Source organism: Ceratotherium simum, chromosome 36 (genome assembly GCF_057802395.1).
Source record: "Ceratotherium simum simum isolate JZ-2026a chromosome 36, ASM5780239v1, whole genome shotgun sequence".
NCBI classification, from domain to species: domain Eukaryota; kingdom Metazoa; phylum Chordata; class Mammalia; order Perissodactyla; family Rhinocerotidae; genus Ceratotherium; species Ceratotherium simum.
In genome coordinates this window covers 2374416-2387895 of record NC_141935.1, presented here as the reverse complement: position 1 = coordinate 2387895, position 13480 = coordinate 2374416, and the positions used below count along the sequence as shown (strand labels likewise).

At 39.5% G+C, this 13480-nt stretch overlaps 1 protein-coding gene across 4 annotated transcripts in view; it reads left to right on the top strand.

Moving 5' to 3' along the window:
* CAMSAP2 (calmodulin regulated spectrin associated protein family member 2) overlaps positions 1 to 13480 on the top strand; it is a 116618-nt gene that overhangs the window by 62927 nt on the left and 40211 nt on the right. For all 4 annotated transcript variants that reach the window (XM_087424316.1, XM_004438972.3, XM_014794122.2 and 1 more), the window contains one exon: positions 9494 to 9655. In XM_087424316.1, coding sequence (XP_087280442.1) covers positions 9494 to 9655 — 162 coding nt within the window. The remainder of the gene's footprint in view (positions 1 to 9493; positions 9656 to 13480) is intronic.

Here is a 13480-nt window from a genome sequence, read left to right as displayed (position 1 = left end):
TTTTTTTATGATAGCTATTTTGAAATCTCTGTCGTTTACATAACTTATGGATTTCTGTGCCTTCAGTGTTGGTTTCTGGGTGCTTGTCATTTTCCTTCTGGTCTGGTGATTTCATGTACCTTTGCATTGTGGTTCCTGTATTCGCTTTGTTTTTCCTCATCCTGGAGATATCTGGTTGTAGTTTCCACCTGCCGCCACTGTGTGGGGGTTAAGGGCTGTGTAATCTGAGCCCCCTGTGCTCTGCCCCAGCTCCTCCCTGCGATTGGTCTGGTCTGGTTGGCTGAGCTGCAGTGTCGGGCATGGCGGTGGGGGGGCTCTCTCTTTTGCCCGCTGGGTCCCTGGAGTGGGGGGTTTCTCACTTGCCCCTCACTATCCGTTCTCCTGGGGTGCTCAGATGTTGATGGCACCCCTGCAGCAGTGCTGAGTCCTCTGTGTGGGAGTTTCCCACTGGCTGAAAGAGCCTGAAGAGCTACGGTTTCCCTGCAGAGGGCCGCCCCTCCCCCCTCACTGGGAGCCGTGCGGTCCCGGATCACTGATCTGATGGGGAGGGACAGGATTTCTCCTTAACTCTCCCCACTTCCTCTGGGGGCCCAGCATGTCCTCTCTCAGATGTGGCAGTGTGGATCTTTCCGATCTTCCTTTTTGCTGTGTAGGAGTCCGTTGTTGGTCTGTGCCTGACCGTTTTGTTGTATCTTATCGGGGGAAGACTTTACAGGAAAGCTCACTCCGTCGTGATGCTGACGTCACTCTTATTAATCTTTTTTATACTTATGCCGGCCCATACTTGGCCAGTGGGAGTCCCCTTCAGGCTGGCTCCTGTATCCTTTTAGCATCTCCCTGTCAGTCTTTGAATACTTTTTTCTTTCTGACACAACCATCTATTCCAAGCTCCCTTTGTACTTTTCCGGTCTCTGTCTTGGAATCAGCCATTTTCCAAAGAGCCTTGGGTTTATTTTAATGGGAAAGTGTTGTTTAGAAACCAAGATCTAGGCACAGATGTATTTACTGCCACTTTGGTGTGACTGCTTCTAGGCCCTTTCTTCAAGATAGGGCTAGGAAAAGTGTAAGTATATAATCATGAGTAGTTTTTACTGGTAACCTCTAATTCAAAACTGACACCACAGGATCCATCCATATTTAAATGTTAAAATGAGCGTCTGCCCCCAGCACTCCTTCCCAGAGGGGTGCTTCCCCAGCCTAATGCAGCTCTTGGCTAGGGACAGTTACATTGCCTCCTATGCCCACCTTAATACGACTCTCCTGGCTGAGATCCACATCCATCTGCGTTATCTGAGCATCCACCAGCCATGGTCTAATTAGAGTACCAGCAGCATTTCCACACTTGTTTTTGTACATTTTTCAATATATACTGTGGGAACTTCCAGCCAGGTTGAGCTCTGTCTTGGCAGCCCAGGTTACAAAATGTTTAGCTTTTGAGTGGTCCACCCCAACCCTATTCTTGACATAAACCATGTTATTTTTAGGCATGAATTGCCTTGTACCATTACTGTCACCCCATTTTACAGATGAGGATATTGAAGCACAGAGAAATTGAGGACTTTGCCCAAGATCACCTAGTATGTGGTAGAGTCAAGGTTGAACCCAGGCACTCTGCTTAAATAGTCCTTGCTCTTAATCTATGCTGCTAGACCATAGAGTTTGCATAGAGAAGTAGAAGATGAGACCTGAAAGGAGTGACTATTTTGAGATCATGAAGAACTTAATTATTCAAGTAATTTTGGACTTGTTTGGTAGGCCCTGGGAAGTCACTGAAGGCTTTTGATTGTAGAATGATGTGATTGGAGATGCGCTGTAGAAAGGTTAATCTCTTGTGGCCGTGAGCGACTGTTGGAGGTGAGATTCCTGTTGGAGGTAAGATTCCTGTTAGGATGCTGTTCGTGGGCCTATCTCTAGGGATCTAATGAATCACAGTCTCTAAGGTTTGGAGCCAGGGAATTTGTGATTTCTTGATGCTCTGCCGGATTTAGACCCACTGCTGTAAACTATTTCCTTTGTTTACCATATTTATTTGGCTACTAGTATGTAGTTCCTGTATGTGTCCACCCAGTTAGAGCCTCATTTAAACATACTTAACTTGCTGTTTGAGGTTAAATATAGTCCAGATGAAGTGAATGGAACTGCTCAGGAGCCATAATATCTTTCATTGGCCTGGGACTTGCATTTTAATAGACATTTGGGCTGTACTGTTTCTTGTGTGTATTCCATTTGCAATAAAGCTTAATGTCAGTTTGGTTCAACATTATCTTGAAAACAGTTCTCCATTGGGTGGTGTGATTATCAGATTCACCAAATGACAGAATGTAAACCAGATGCTCCCACTACCCTTATAGAAACAGATTAAAGAGAACTCGCAACTGCTTCATTATGTGTTATATTTGTTAAATTTAGGCAGAGTTAAATGGTAGCTAAATAAGTATCATGCTAGTAATAAGTTACATGCTGGTAATACTTTTTTATTTTCTCTCTGTACTTCCTTCATGTGTCTAACTAGGGAGGTCCAAATAAAATAGAGGTATCAGTTTTGTGTAGTCACAAGCAAATGTCGTATTAAGATTTTGAATCTCCTAAGAGAGGTATTTTGAATCTCGTGGACATCACCTCCCTTGTGAGTGCTGCCAGTTGTACCATTCCATCTGGGTATAGCAGAGCAGCAGCAGTCCTCTTTGTTTCTGACCATGATTTAATACAGCTTGGATACAATAGCAGTATGTCTGCAACAACAATGCTGTAATCCTCCTGTAGGCTACACCTAGAATCTTTGCTGGTCAGGGTGTATTTCTGACTTTGTTTTTAATGCCAGTGCTTTTTGCTTCTTGGACCAACCCACTTTTGATAGGCTGGATTTTTTAATACGCTAAGATTTCCTTGTCATATAAGAAGATGGAAATTATGATTGGAAACAGAAATTTTTTTTCTGGAAAATGTCTATTCTCATACCAACTGTAGAAATCTATCTAAGATTCTAGCCACTAAAATAATTGAGATATCTAAGAAAGATCATAAATGATGATCTTTAAAAATAAACTATATACCTTTTATCCAGATTAGTTGGAGCCTTAAGAAATTGAAAATAAAAATCTGTGGGAGGAAAATAGAACTAATTTAGCATATTTATTTATTTTTCTTTTTATCATCAATCTATATATAGATGTTTCCTGCTTAAATGTATGCATAAATGCATACTTACGGAAATAAGAAAATGTTCATTTATTTTTAAATAATATCTAAAATACCCCACTGTCGAGAAAAATAAATGACCCTCTAACTTGAAGTACTTATAAAGATACTTTGCAAACAAATGGATAATGGCTAACTACCTTACTTAGAGCCGTAAATGATGATTTATGAGGTATTTACACTGGAAAAGTGGGAGGAGAGCATCATAAATTAATCTGATTTTTTTTCTTTTGGTAATAGCTTGAGATATAATTGACATACCATACAATTCACCCATTTGAAGTGTACAACGCAATGGTTTTTAGTATATTCAGAGTTGTGCAAACATCACCACACTCAATTTTAGGAAATTTTTATCACCTCAAAAAATACCCCCACAACCCTTACTGTCACCCTCCCTATCTCCTCACCTCCCGCCCCAACCCTAAACAACCACTAATCTATGTTCTATCTCTGTATTTGCCCATCCTGGATATTTTATATAAATGGATTAATACAGTATGTATTTATTTGTGTGTGTGTGACTGGCATCTTTTACTTAGCATATTGTTTTCAAGGTTCATCTGGCTTGTAGCATCTATCAGTCTTTATTCTGTTTTATTGCCAAATTGTATTCCATTGTATGGATGTATCACACTTTGCTTTATCTATTCAGCAATTGATGGATATTTGGGTTGTTACCACCTTTTTGGCTATCATGAATAATGCTACTCTGAATTCTCGTGTACAAATTTTGTGTGGACGTAAGTCTTCATTTCTCTTGCTTATATACCTAAAAATGGAATTGCTAGGTCAAATGGTAACTCTTTGTTTTACTTTTTGAGGAACTGCCAAACTGTTTTCCACAGCGGTTGCACCATTTTACATTCCCACCAGCAGTATATGAGGGTTCCGTCTTCTCCACACCCTTGCCAACAGTTGTTGTTATCTGACTCTTTAATTATAGCCTTCTTTTGGGTGTGTAGTGGTATCTCAGTAGGCTTATAAGTGCTGGTTTACATTTATCTTCATGTAAATTGAAGACCAGTGAAACTTACAGTAAACCTATTTATATAAATAAATGATATGTCCAAGATTATTTCTAAATTGGAATTAACTGACAAACTATGGTCTGATATGTATATGCTGGTTTTACCATTTTAGCAGAATAATTCAAATACTTAATGTTTGTGGTTGATGGTTAAGCCTTTGTTCCTTCCTGTCTCCCTCTAGGAGTACTTGGACATTGTAGCTGTAGCCACTGTACCACTGTAGGCCAAGACCTGAGTCCATTTTAGGAAATTTTTTCTTAGTTCTGTGTTATAAATCTGATACAAGAATAATAAAAGCCATACAATACTAGAACTTGTATCTTATTAACTTATGAGGCTAATAAACTTCTTGCCTATAACACTTACACGCTTTTCTTTGATTTAATAGCTTTAACTTTCATTTCTAATACATAAATGTAACTTATTTTTCTCTAGACTCCACTGATTGGAGATAACAAAAACATAACGCTTGTAACACAGATATAGAACCTAATATTGAGCTTTGCATGATACTTGAAGCTCTCACTTAGCAAATTCCTTGCAACTCCACATTCTTTCTTTTTTCATTGAAATGCCAGGAAGCTCTCCTGGTTTTTTTTCCATGACTAGTATTTATACCGCTACTCTTAGACATCACATTCTGCTCTGCCCCCTGGTGGTCTCAGTGTACAACTGTTGCTTCTATCGCTGCTGCTGTTGCCTCCTACTGCAAAATGCCGAGTCAAAGTGTAGAGTGTGGGATAATTCTGCAGGCTTGGTGTTGGATGGTATGGGCTCTAAGGCCGGACTTCTAGGTTTGCATCCCTACATTCCTACCTCCTTGCTGTGTAACCTTGAACAGATTACACAGTTTTCTCATCTGTAAAGTAGGGATAATAGTGCCTCTTACAGAGTTGTTGTATTAAATGAGTTTACTACAAAAGCTGAAAACATTGCATGGCACGTAACACTCAGTGTTAGCTATTGTTGTTGTTATTCTGACATTAATGCTTTGGGTAAGAAATTAAATATGTGTATTTTATTTAGAGACACAAATCACTCCATATTGACTGATTGTAGCTTAGAGTTTTTTACTGTTGATTTTCTAGATTCATTATGTATATACTTTCTGTTATACATAATTTTTAATTTACCACTACCTCATATTGTAAAGTTAAAGGGTAAAAAGATCATACTAAAATTTGAAGGTTCTTAGTTTAAAAGTGGGTGAATATCATATGGAAATAACTATAAGTGCAATAGTGGGATTTTTTAAAATCTGTTTTTTGATTTAGGAAGTTAAGTAATTAGTGAAATGAGCTTTGTTCTGAAAATGTATTACTAATTATACTTAGTGTTTACTATCCTAATTTTTGAAGTAAACTATAAATTTTATATGTATTTTTGCATACTGTAACAGGTAGTTTCGAAGTGAGTTTTACTTTCATTCGTTCCTTTTCCCTTCCTGTTTTTTATACATTATATTTATATGTTCAAGATGTATGTATATACGTGTGTACATATATATTTTGAACATTATTATAGTATGGTGGTGTTTTTTTCCACTCAGTATTGTATCATGCACATTTTCCCCTGTTGTTAAATAGTTTAGGATATTGTACATTGCTCATTATAGTTATAACATTGTTTTCTTTCTTGTTGTAATATATAATACTCTAATGGTTAGTTTCATTCATATAGCCCTTTTTTCCTCTCTCAAATTATATCTATAAAATAAGTTGCCAAGAGAAAGGGTTTTTTAAAAATTTTATTTATTTATTTTTTCCCCCAAAGCCCCAGTAGATAGTTGTATGTCATAGCTGCACATCCTCCTAGTTGCTGTATGTGGGGTGCGGCCTCAGCATGGCCGGAGAAGTGGTGCATCGGTGCGCGCCCGGGATCCGAACCCGGGCTACCAGTGGCGGAGCACACACACTGAACCACTAAGCCACAGGGCCGGCCCCAAGAGAAAGGGTTTTGATGAAGAGTACATGAGTGGCTTTACAGCTCTTGAAATGTTTTCCCACGTTTTTGTTCAAAAGAGTTATGCTTTTTAATGCTATGAAATACGAATTACTAAAAGCTTTCATCCTTAAAACATTGTGCTAGGACCAAAGATGAAAAAGACGGGATCCCTGCTCTCTAGGGTTAGGGTTTACTAGAGAGGACACTACAGGTGAGTGACTTGAGTGAAAGGCGTGCTGGAACTGATGTGGTGTGCCACTGTGGGTCTGAAGGAGGAGCTTGGATGTCTGGGCAGTAGCAGTCTGGAAAGACTTAATGGATGAAGTAGAATATGAAAATATGATTTGAATTTGAAATAATTATTGATGCTTATTTTTCTTTCTTGCATATGACGTCTATTTATCATTTCCAAAACATATTTCTTGCCTAACTAAATGACTTAATTTCTGCCAACTGCATGATACAGTAGATAGAGCACATTGGGTTGGACAAACTAATTAATTGTTTGAACTGCAGCTTCCTCACATATAAAACGTAAATGATACTTCCTTCAGAGTTGTGAGGGTTATAGAAAGTATATTTTCTCCAGCCTATTTCAGAAAAGATTTGAAATGAAAGAGTTAATATATTAATAAAGTACTTAGCATAGTATTTGGCACATAAAGTTAGACTTAATGAGTAGGAATCACCATTGGTTTTATGATTGCCATTATTAAGCATTCTGCCTCAGCCAAAGCATCTGCCTTCCTATAGAAACTTCTCAGTTATCGATAGGCTAGTCCAGCACCTCCTAGTCAGAACCCACTTCCTCAGCTTCCTCTGTAAAGCCAGCTCTTCATTCTTTGTAGTGAAGTGACCAATAGACTTCTTTCCTGCCTTCTTTCCTTTCTTCAGCCCTTGCTAATTGCCAGGTACCATGTTAGGTGTAGGAAATATAATAACTAAGATAATGTCCTTACCGTTAAGAGTCTTAACTAGAGAAATAGTGTTGTTGACTGTACTACAGTGAGATAAGTCAGTGATTCTCAACCCTGGTTGCTCATTACCATCATCTGGGGAGCTTTTTAAAAATACCAGTGCCTATGCCCTGCTTCAGATAACTAAATCAGAATTTAATGCAAGTATAAGCAATATTCTATAGGAACCTGTACTCAGTCTTTGGGAAGACTTGAGCCATTTTGATTGGAAAGGGAATTGGGAAAAGCCTTTACAATGAGAGTAACAGTCAGACCAGGGACAGGACTTAGTCTACATTGTAAGGAGGGCAACAACAGGCAAGGGCATGGAAGCTGGAAAACTGGTGACAGATTTGGGGAACAGCAAATAGTCTTCTGTGGCTGTTTTGAAAGGAATATAGATTGGGGGAAGGAAATCGTAAATTATAAAACTAGACTGATAGGTAGGGACCTCTAATAAAGAGCTTTACCTCTGTTAAGGAGTTCAGACTTTATTATGTAGAAAATGAGGTAGACTTTGAGAGAATGATATGAATCTGTGATTTTGAAAAATAACTAGTCACTAGTTTATAACATCTTCAAAAATAAATTTCAGATGGATTTAAAGTAATAGAAAAAATAGAGGACATTATTTATATATTCTTGGGGTGGGGAAGCCATTTGTAAACATAGGATACATTCCAAAGGAGAACATTGAGATTGACAAAGTTTACCAAGTAAATATTTAGAACTTGTGTGCAGCAAACGACACTCTAAATAAAGTTGAAAATCCAAAGACAAATTGGGAAAGAATAAATACTTTCTGAAGTGTTTACTCTCTGAATGACACAGAGCTAATGTACCTAATATATAATGAGTTTTTATGAATCAAGAAATAAAGATGAACATCCCAAAGAGAAAAATAGGTGATAGATATGAGCAAGCGGTTTTCCAAGCAAAAAATACGAATAGTTGCTAGACATAGAAAAAGATGCTCATCCTTATTAATCAGAGAAATGCAAAGTTGAATAAGAATGTGGGTTTTTAATCTTTCAGACTGATAGAGATTATAAAAAGTGAATGATATCTAATGCTGGCAAAAAATGCAGGAAAATGGGCACTCTGATAACGTTTCTTGGTGGGATGTAAAAGTTGCTACAAACTTTGTAGAGAGCAGATTAATGGTTATCTATCAAAACTTAAAATGTGGTTGCTTTTGGGCCCAGTAGCCCCACAATGAAGAGTTATCCTTGGAGAAATACAGTGTGGTAGCATTGCTTGTAATGCTAAAGAATAGGAAGCAATGTAAATGTCTACCTGTTTGGTGTGCATTAATTTTTTTTGTAAGAATACATATCAAATTGTAGACATTGCTAGGGGAGTAGGGCTGGGAGAGGGTTACTTTCTACTTTATATATTTTGTAATGTTTGGAAAACCACCATATAACACTTTTGTATTTAAATACAAAAAACCGAAACGCCCCCCAAAAAAAAGCCAAAGGAAAGGTAAGAAGTCCTTATGCTGGATGAATAGGTTATGAGGAAAGGATTGGAGCCAGGAAAATCAGTTAGAAGATTTTTTGCCTTGTTCAAGTGTGAGCGTTATTGATGGTCTGACTGGAACTGTGGCAATCAGAAAGAGGAAGAAGGTAGATATGAGAGACATTTTAGAAGTAGAATCTATGAATTTCTACTATGTGAATGTGAAGTATGAGGAAAGAGCGTAGTTGAAGATGACTCTGAAGTTTGTAAATTGTATTGCTGAGTAAATGATTATGGCATTATCAAAAATAGGAAAAACAGGAAAAGGAGCATCTTTTGAGTAGAGGATAATGAGGGTCTTTTTATTTTTTTTTGTTTTTTTATTTTTTGTGAGGAAGATCAGCGCTGAGCTAACATCCATGCTAATCCTCCTCTTTTTCCCTGAGAAAGACCGGCTCTGAGCTAACGTCTATTGCCAATCCTCCTCCTTTTTTTCCCCAAAGCCCCAGTAGATAGTTGTATGTCATAGTTGCACATCCTTCTAGTTGCTGTATGTGGGTCGCGGCCTCAGCATGGCCGGAGAAGCGGTGCGTCGGTGCGTGTCCAGATCCGAACCCGGGCCGCCAGCAGCGGAGCGTGCGCACTTAAAAAAAGGGGGCTGGCCCATGAGGGTCTTAAACATAGATCCTCAGTAAGAATTTGATAAATTGGTTTGGTTCAGTTAGCTTATCTTTAGCATGTACCATTTGTGTTTTCTTATTAATGCTCATCTTCTATAATCTTTAGTTCTGCTACTGTTTGTTAGGAAATGTTATTAATATTTTAAAATATATATACAGCAAACAAATATATAAATATTTCTAAGTGTAATTTTAACTATTTTTTCTTGTTTTGTATTTTCAGAGTGCTCATTTGGCCATGATAGATACCCTAATGATGGCTTATACCGTGGAAATGGTCAGTATAGAGAAAGTAATTGCATGTGCTCAACAGTATTCAGCTTTTTTTCAAGCCACAGATCTGCCCTATGATATTGAGGATGCTATCATGTACTGGATAAATAAGGTAGGTATATACTCACATGAGTAAAAATGAGTCTTATAACCAGAAACAGTGAAATCCTCAATTATAGATTGGTAGATTGAATGTGTCTTCCCAAAATTCATATGTTGAAATCTTAATTCCCAGTATGATGTTATTAGGCAGTGGGGCCTCTGGGAGGTGATTAGGTCATTAGGGCAGAGCCCCCGTGAATGGAATTGATGTCTTTATAAAAGAGATCCCAGAGAACTCCCTTGCCCCTTCTGCCATGTGAGGTCCCAGCAAGAAGATGGCCAGGAAGGAGGCCCTCACCAGACACTGAATCTGGTGATGCCTTGGACTTCCCAGCCTCCAGAACAGTGAGAAATAAATTTATGCTGTTTATAAGCCCCCTAGTCTATGATATTTTTGTTAGAGCAGCCTGACCAGTCTAAGGCACACTCCGTTACTCTTTTTGTTTTAAATCAGTGAAAGCTAAAGTTGTGTAAGTTACTTAAAATTTCCCATTCCTTTTTGACTAAATGCTGTTAAAATGATGAAAATAGATTTCTATATATTCTGCAGTATTTATAATTACATTTAATGATGATTGATTTAGTTCATATCCGATTATTACAAAATTCAGAGCACTCAGAGCAGGGCACTATATACTGGGGGTATTCAGTAAGTATTTGTTGAATACAAGAATGAAATAATTTTATCATGTTTCCTATTAGATGATTCTTAGGTTTGCTTGACTGAGTTGCATAAGATTATATTGATTGTAGATTCCTCTTCTTAGAAATTTTTATGGAAACTGTGATTAGTTATTTGTGCTCTGAAGATGCTTAAATTATCAATTTATTACCCCCTTTGCCAGTTTGAGTAGTTAATTCCTCTTGATTCTCTTTCGTTTACAACTATCACCTGAGAGAAAATGAAACCTTATCCATGAGCAAGATCTGAATAGATCTAAGGAAAGTTATATCTTCAGGTATCCTTCCTTGAATGTTTGTATGAAGCTTGTAACAAGAAGCTAAATGTAAAGACTAGTAGATTTATCATCATCATTATCCATAATATCAATATCAGTGTAGAAGGCCCATTTATTTATTTATTTTTATTTATTTTTTGGGGGGGGTTTGTGTTATTTCTTTCTTTTTTTTTTTGTGAGGAAGATCAGCCCTGAGCTAACATCCGTGCTAATCCTCCTCTTTTTGCTGAGGAAGACCGGCTCTGAGCTAACATCTATTGCCCATCCTCCTCCTTTTTTTTTTCCCTTTTTCTCCCCAAAGCCCCAGTAGATAGTTGTATGTTATAGTTGCACATCCTTCTAGTTGCTATACGTGGGACACAGCCTCAGCATGGCCGGAGAAGCGGTGTGTCGGTGCACGCCCAGGATCTGAACCCCGGGCCGCCAGTAGTGGAGCGCGTGCACTTAACTGCTAAGCCACGGGCCGGCCCGAGAAGGCCCATTTAATACTCGGCCCCTGGAGTTCCTTTATTTCTTCATCTTTAGCGATCTTTTTCTCCACTCCTCCTTAGCTACAGAGACTCATGGTCACATCCTAGACATATTCACCACCAGAAACTGTGTGACCTTCACATCCCATTCTTGAACAATTCCTTCACTTACTCTAATATCCTCTACTGTTAAGAATGTTCCACTTCACCATGAGTTCCAAACCATTGAGCCTGTTAATTCTCACAATCTCACTTGACTTCACATTTTTCCTTCTTGAATTTCGATTCTTGCAAGTACTGTCAGTTATTCTGCCTCTTTTTCCCTCCGTTACTTATCTGATAGAACCCTGGTTGAGCTCAGTTACCCACCTTATCTCTAAGGTGCACCTATGGAGGTAAATGTTGCTGGAGAAATTTACACAAGGAATCTAGTTTCACTTTAAATTCGTAAGCTCTAACTTCAAAGGGACACTCAGCACTCACTGCCAATCTGACAAGTGTGTCCCTAAGGCGTTCGTTTTCCCACACTTCAAGGTGACTGTTTCATCCTTTCTCCTCTAATCCTCAGACTTCCCGTAACCCTTCCCCTATTACGTGTCAGCAGAGGACCTTGCCTCATCCTTTTTTGAGACCAGAGGTGGGAAGTCATCAGGCGGGAATTGTCTCTTCTTACTACCAAATCTGTAAACCTTTCTGCATCAGCATTCCTTGTCTTTCTTTCTGACTGTCACAGTGGAGAAAGCTTCCCCCTTCCTGTCAAAGGCCAGTCTCCCACGACTTGTTACTCTAGAACTCCTCTTTCTTCCCTTTTTCGTGATCTTTGGTCTTCTGTTTCAGTTCTTCTCACTCTTTACTGTGCATAACAGTCACCTGGGAACTTGTTAAAATGCAGCATCTGACTCCATATGTCTGGGGTAGAGGTGGAAAGTCTGCATGTCCAAGAAGCTCCAGGTGATGCTAATGCTGCTGGTCTGTGGACCACACTGTTATTCCCTCACTCTTGCATCATCTCATTCTCCCTCCCTATTGGATGATTCTCATAAGAATGCGAACTTTCTCTAGTATCTCCCATCCTGGTAAACAAAACTTCCCCATCCAGGCACAACTCCATTTCTCTGTACACAGAACCTCTCCAAAGAGTTGTTTACTCATTCATTAGCCGTCTATGCTCTCCCCCATCCCCATTCCTACCCTGAAGTTGCTCCTGAGTTAGTCAGTACAGGCTTCCATTTTGACAAATCCAGTGAATACTTTTCTGTACTCATATTAAATTCAGTCTTCTAAAGCATGTGTGACCCGTCTGAAGTTTCTGTGGGAAACTCAAGGTGTTTACCAAGCTCCCTCTACGTTGGTGGGACTTGAGTGCCACTGTCACCCCTGCAGTGGCAGCTTCTGCAGCCGCCCAGCACTTGTTTTCTCCCTGGGCTCCATGGAGTCTTTCCTTTGCATGCACAGTTCAAAGCTCACCCAAGGGTTTGAGGGCAGTTTATGTGCGGATTTGGTGTCTCCCCCATTTATGATTCCTTCCTTTCCAGGATACTCCTCCTCAACATCCAGCCATTCTGGGTCAGTCCCAAGTTTCAGTCAGACAGTCCCAAATTTTTCCCTTTGTTCCTCAAGCCAACAAGCCTACAGTTTTCTGCTTGAGTTGTAGCCACTGTGCATTGTGGGATTGAGGGGAAAGCCGTATAAACATACATCTCGGGGCCAGCCCCGTGGCGTAGTGGTTAAGTGTGCGCGCTCCGCTGTTGGCGGCCCGGGTTCGGATCCCGGGCATGCACCGATGCACCGCTTGTCAGGCCATGCTGTGGCGATGTCTCACATAAAGTGGAGGAAGATCGGCACGGATGTTAGCTCAGGGCCAGTCTTCCTTGGCAAAAAGAGGAGGATTGGCATGGATGTTAGCTCAGGGCTGATCTTCCTCACAAAAAACAAAATAAAAAAATAAACATACATTTCACTCAGTGTGTTCCTTTCTTTCAGGGGTTAAATCCTTTCCCATTTCTACTTGCTTCTAGTTGCTCTCTAGGACCTTCAACAGTTGCCTTATGGTTTGTCCAGAGTCAGGAAGCTTAGTGTGATAGATGCTATTCCACTGTTACCGGAACCAGAACTCGCAGAGTATCTTTTTTTACAGGGTAACTTGGATCATGTATGTCTTTGCTAAAACTCTTCAGTGGCTTCATTTTACACTTAAGTGCAAAGTTTGCCATTACCTACAAAGCACCATCTAGTCTGACGCCTGTGTGCCTCTCTGTCCTGGGCTTATGGCCACTGTTCTTTCTCACTTCTCTCTCTCCATTCCAGCTGTATGGCTTACCTCGGGGCCTTTGAACAGGATGTCTCTTGTTCTTGGTAGCTTGTCTCCCAACTTTGTGCATTTCTTCTGTTCCATCATTTCTCAGT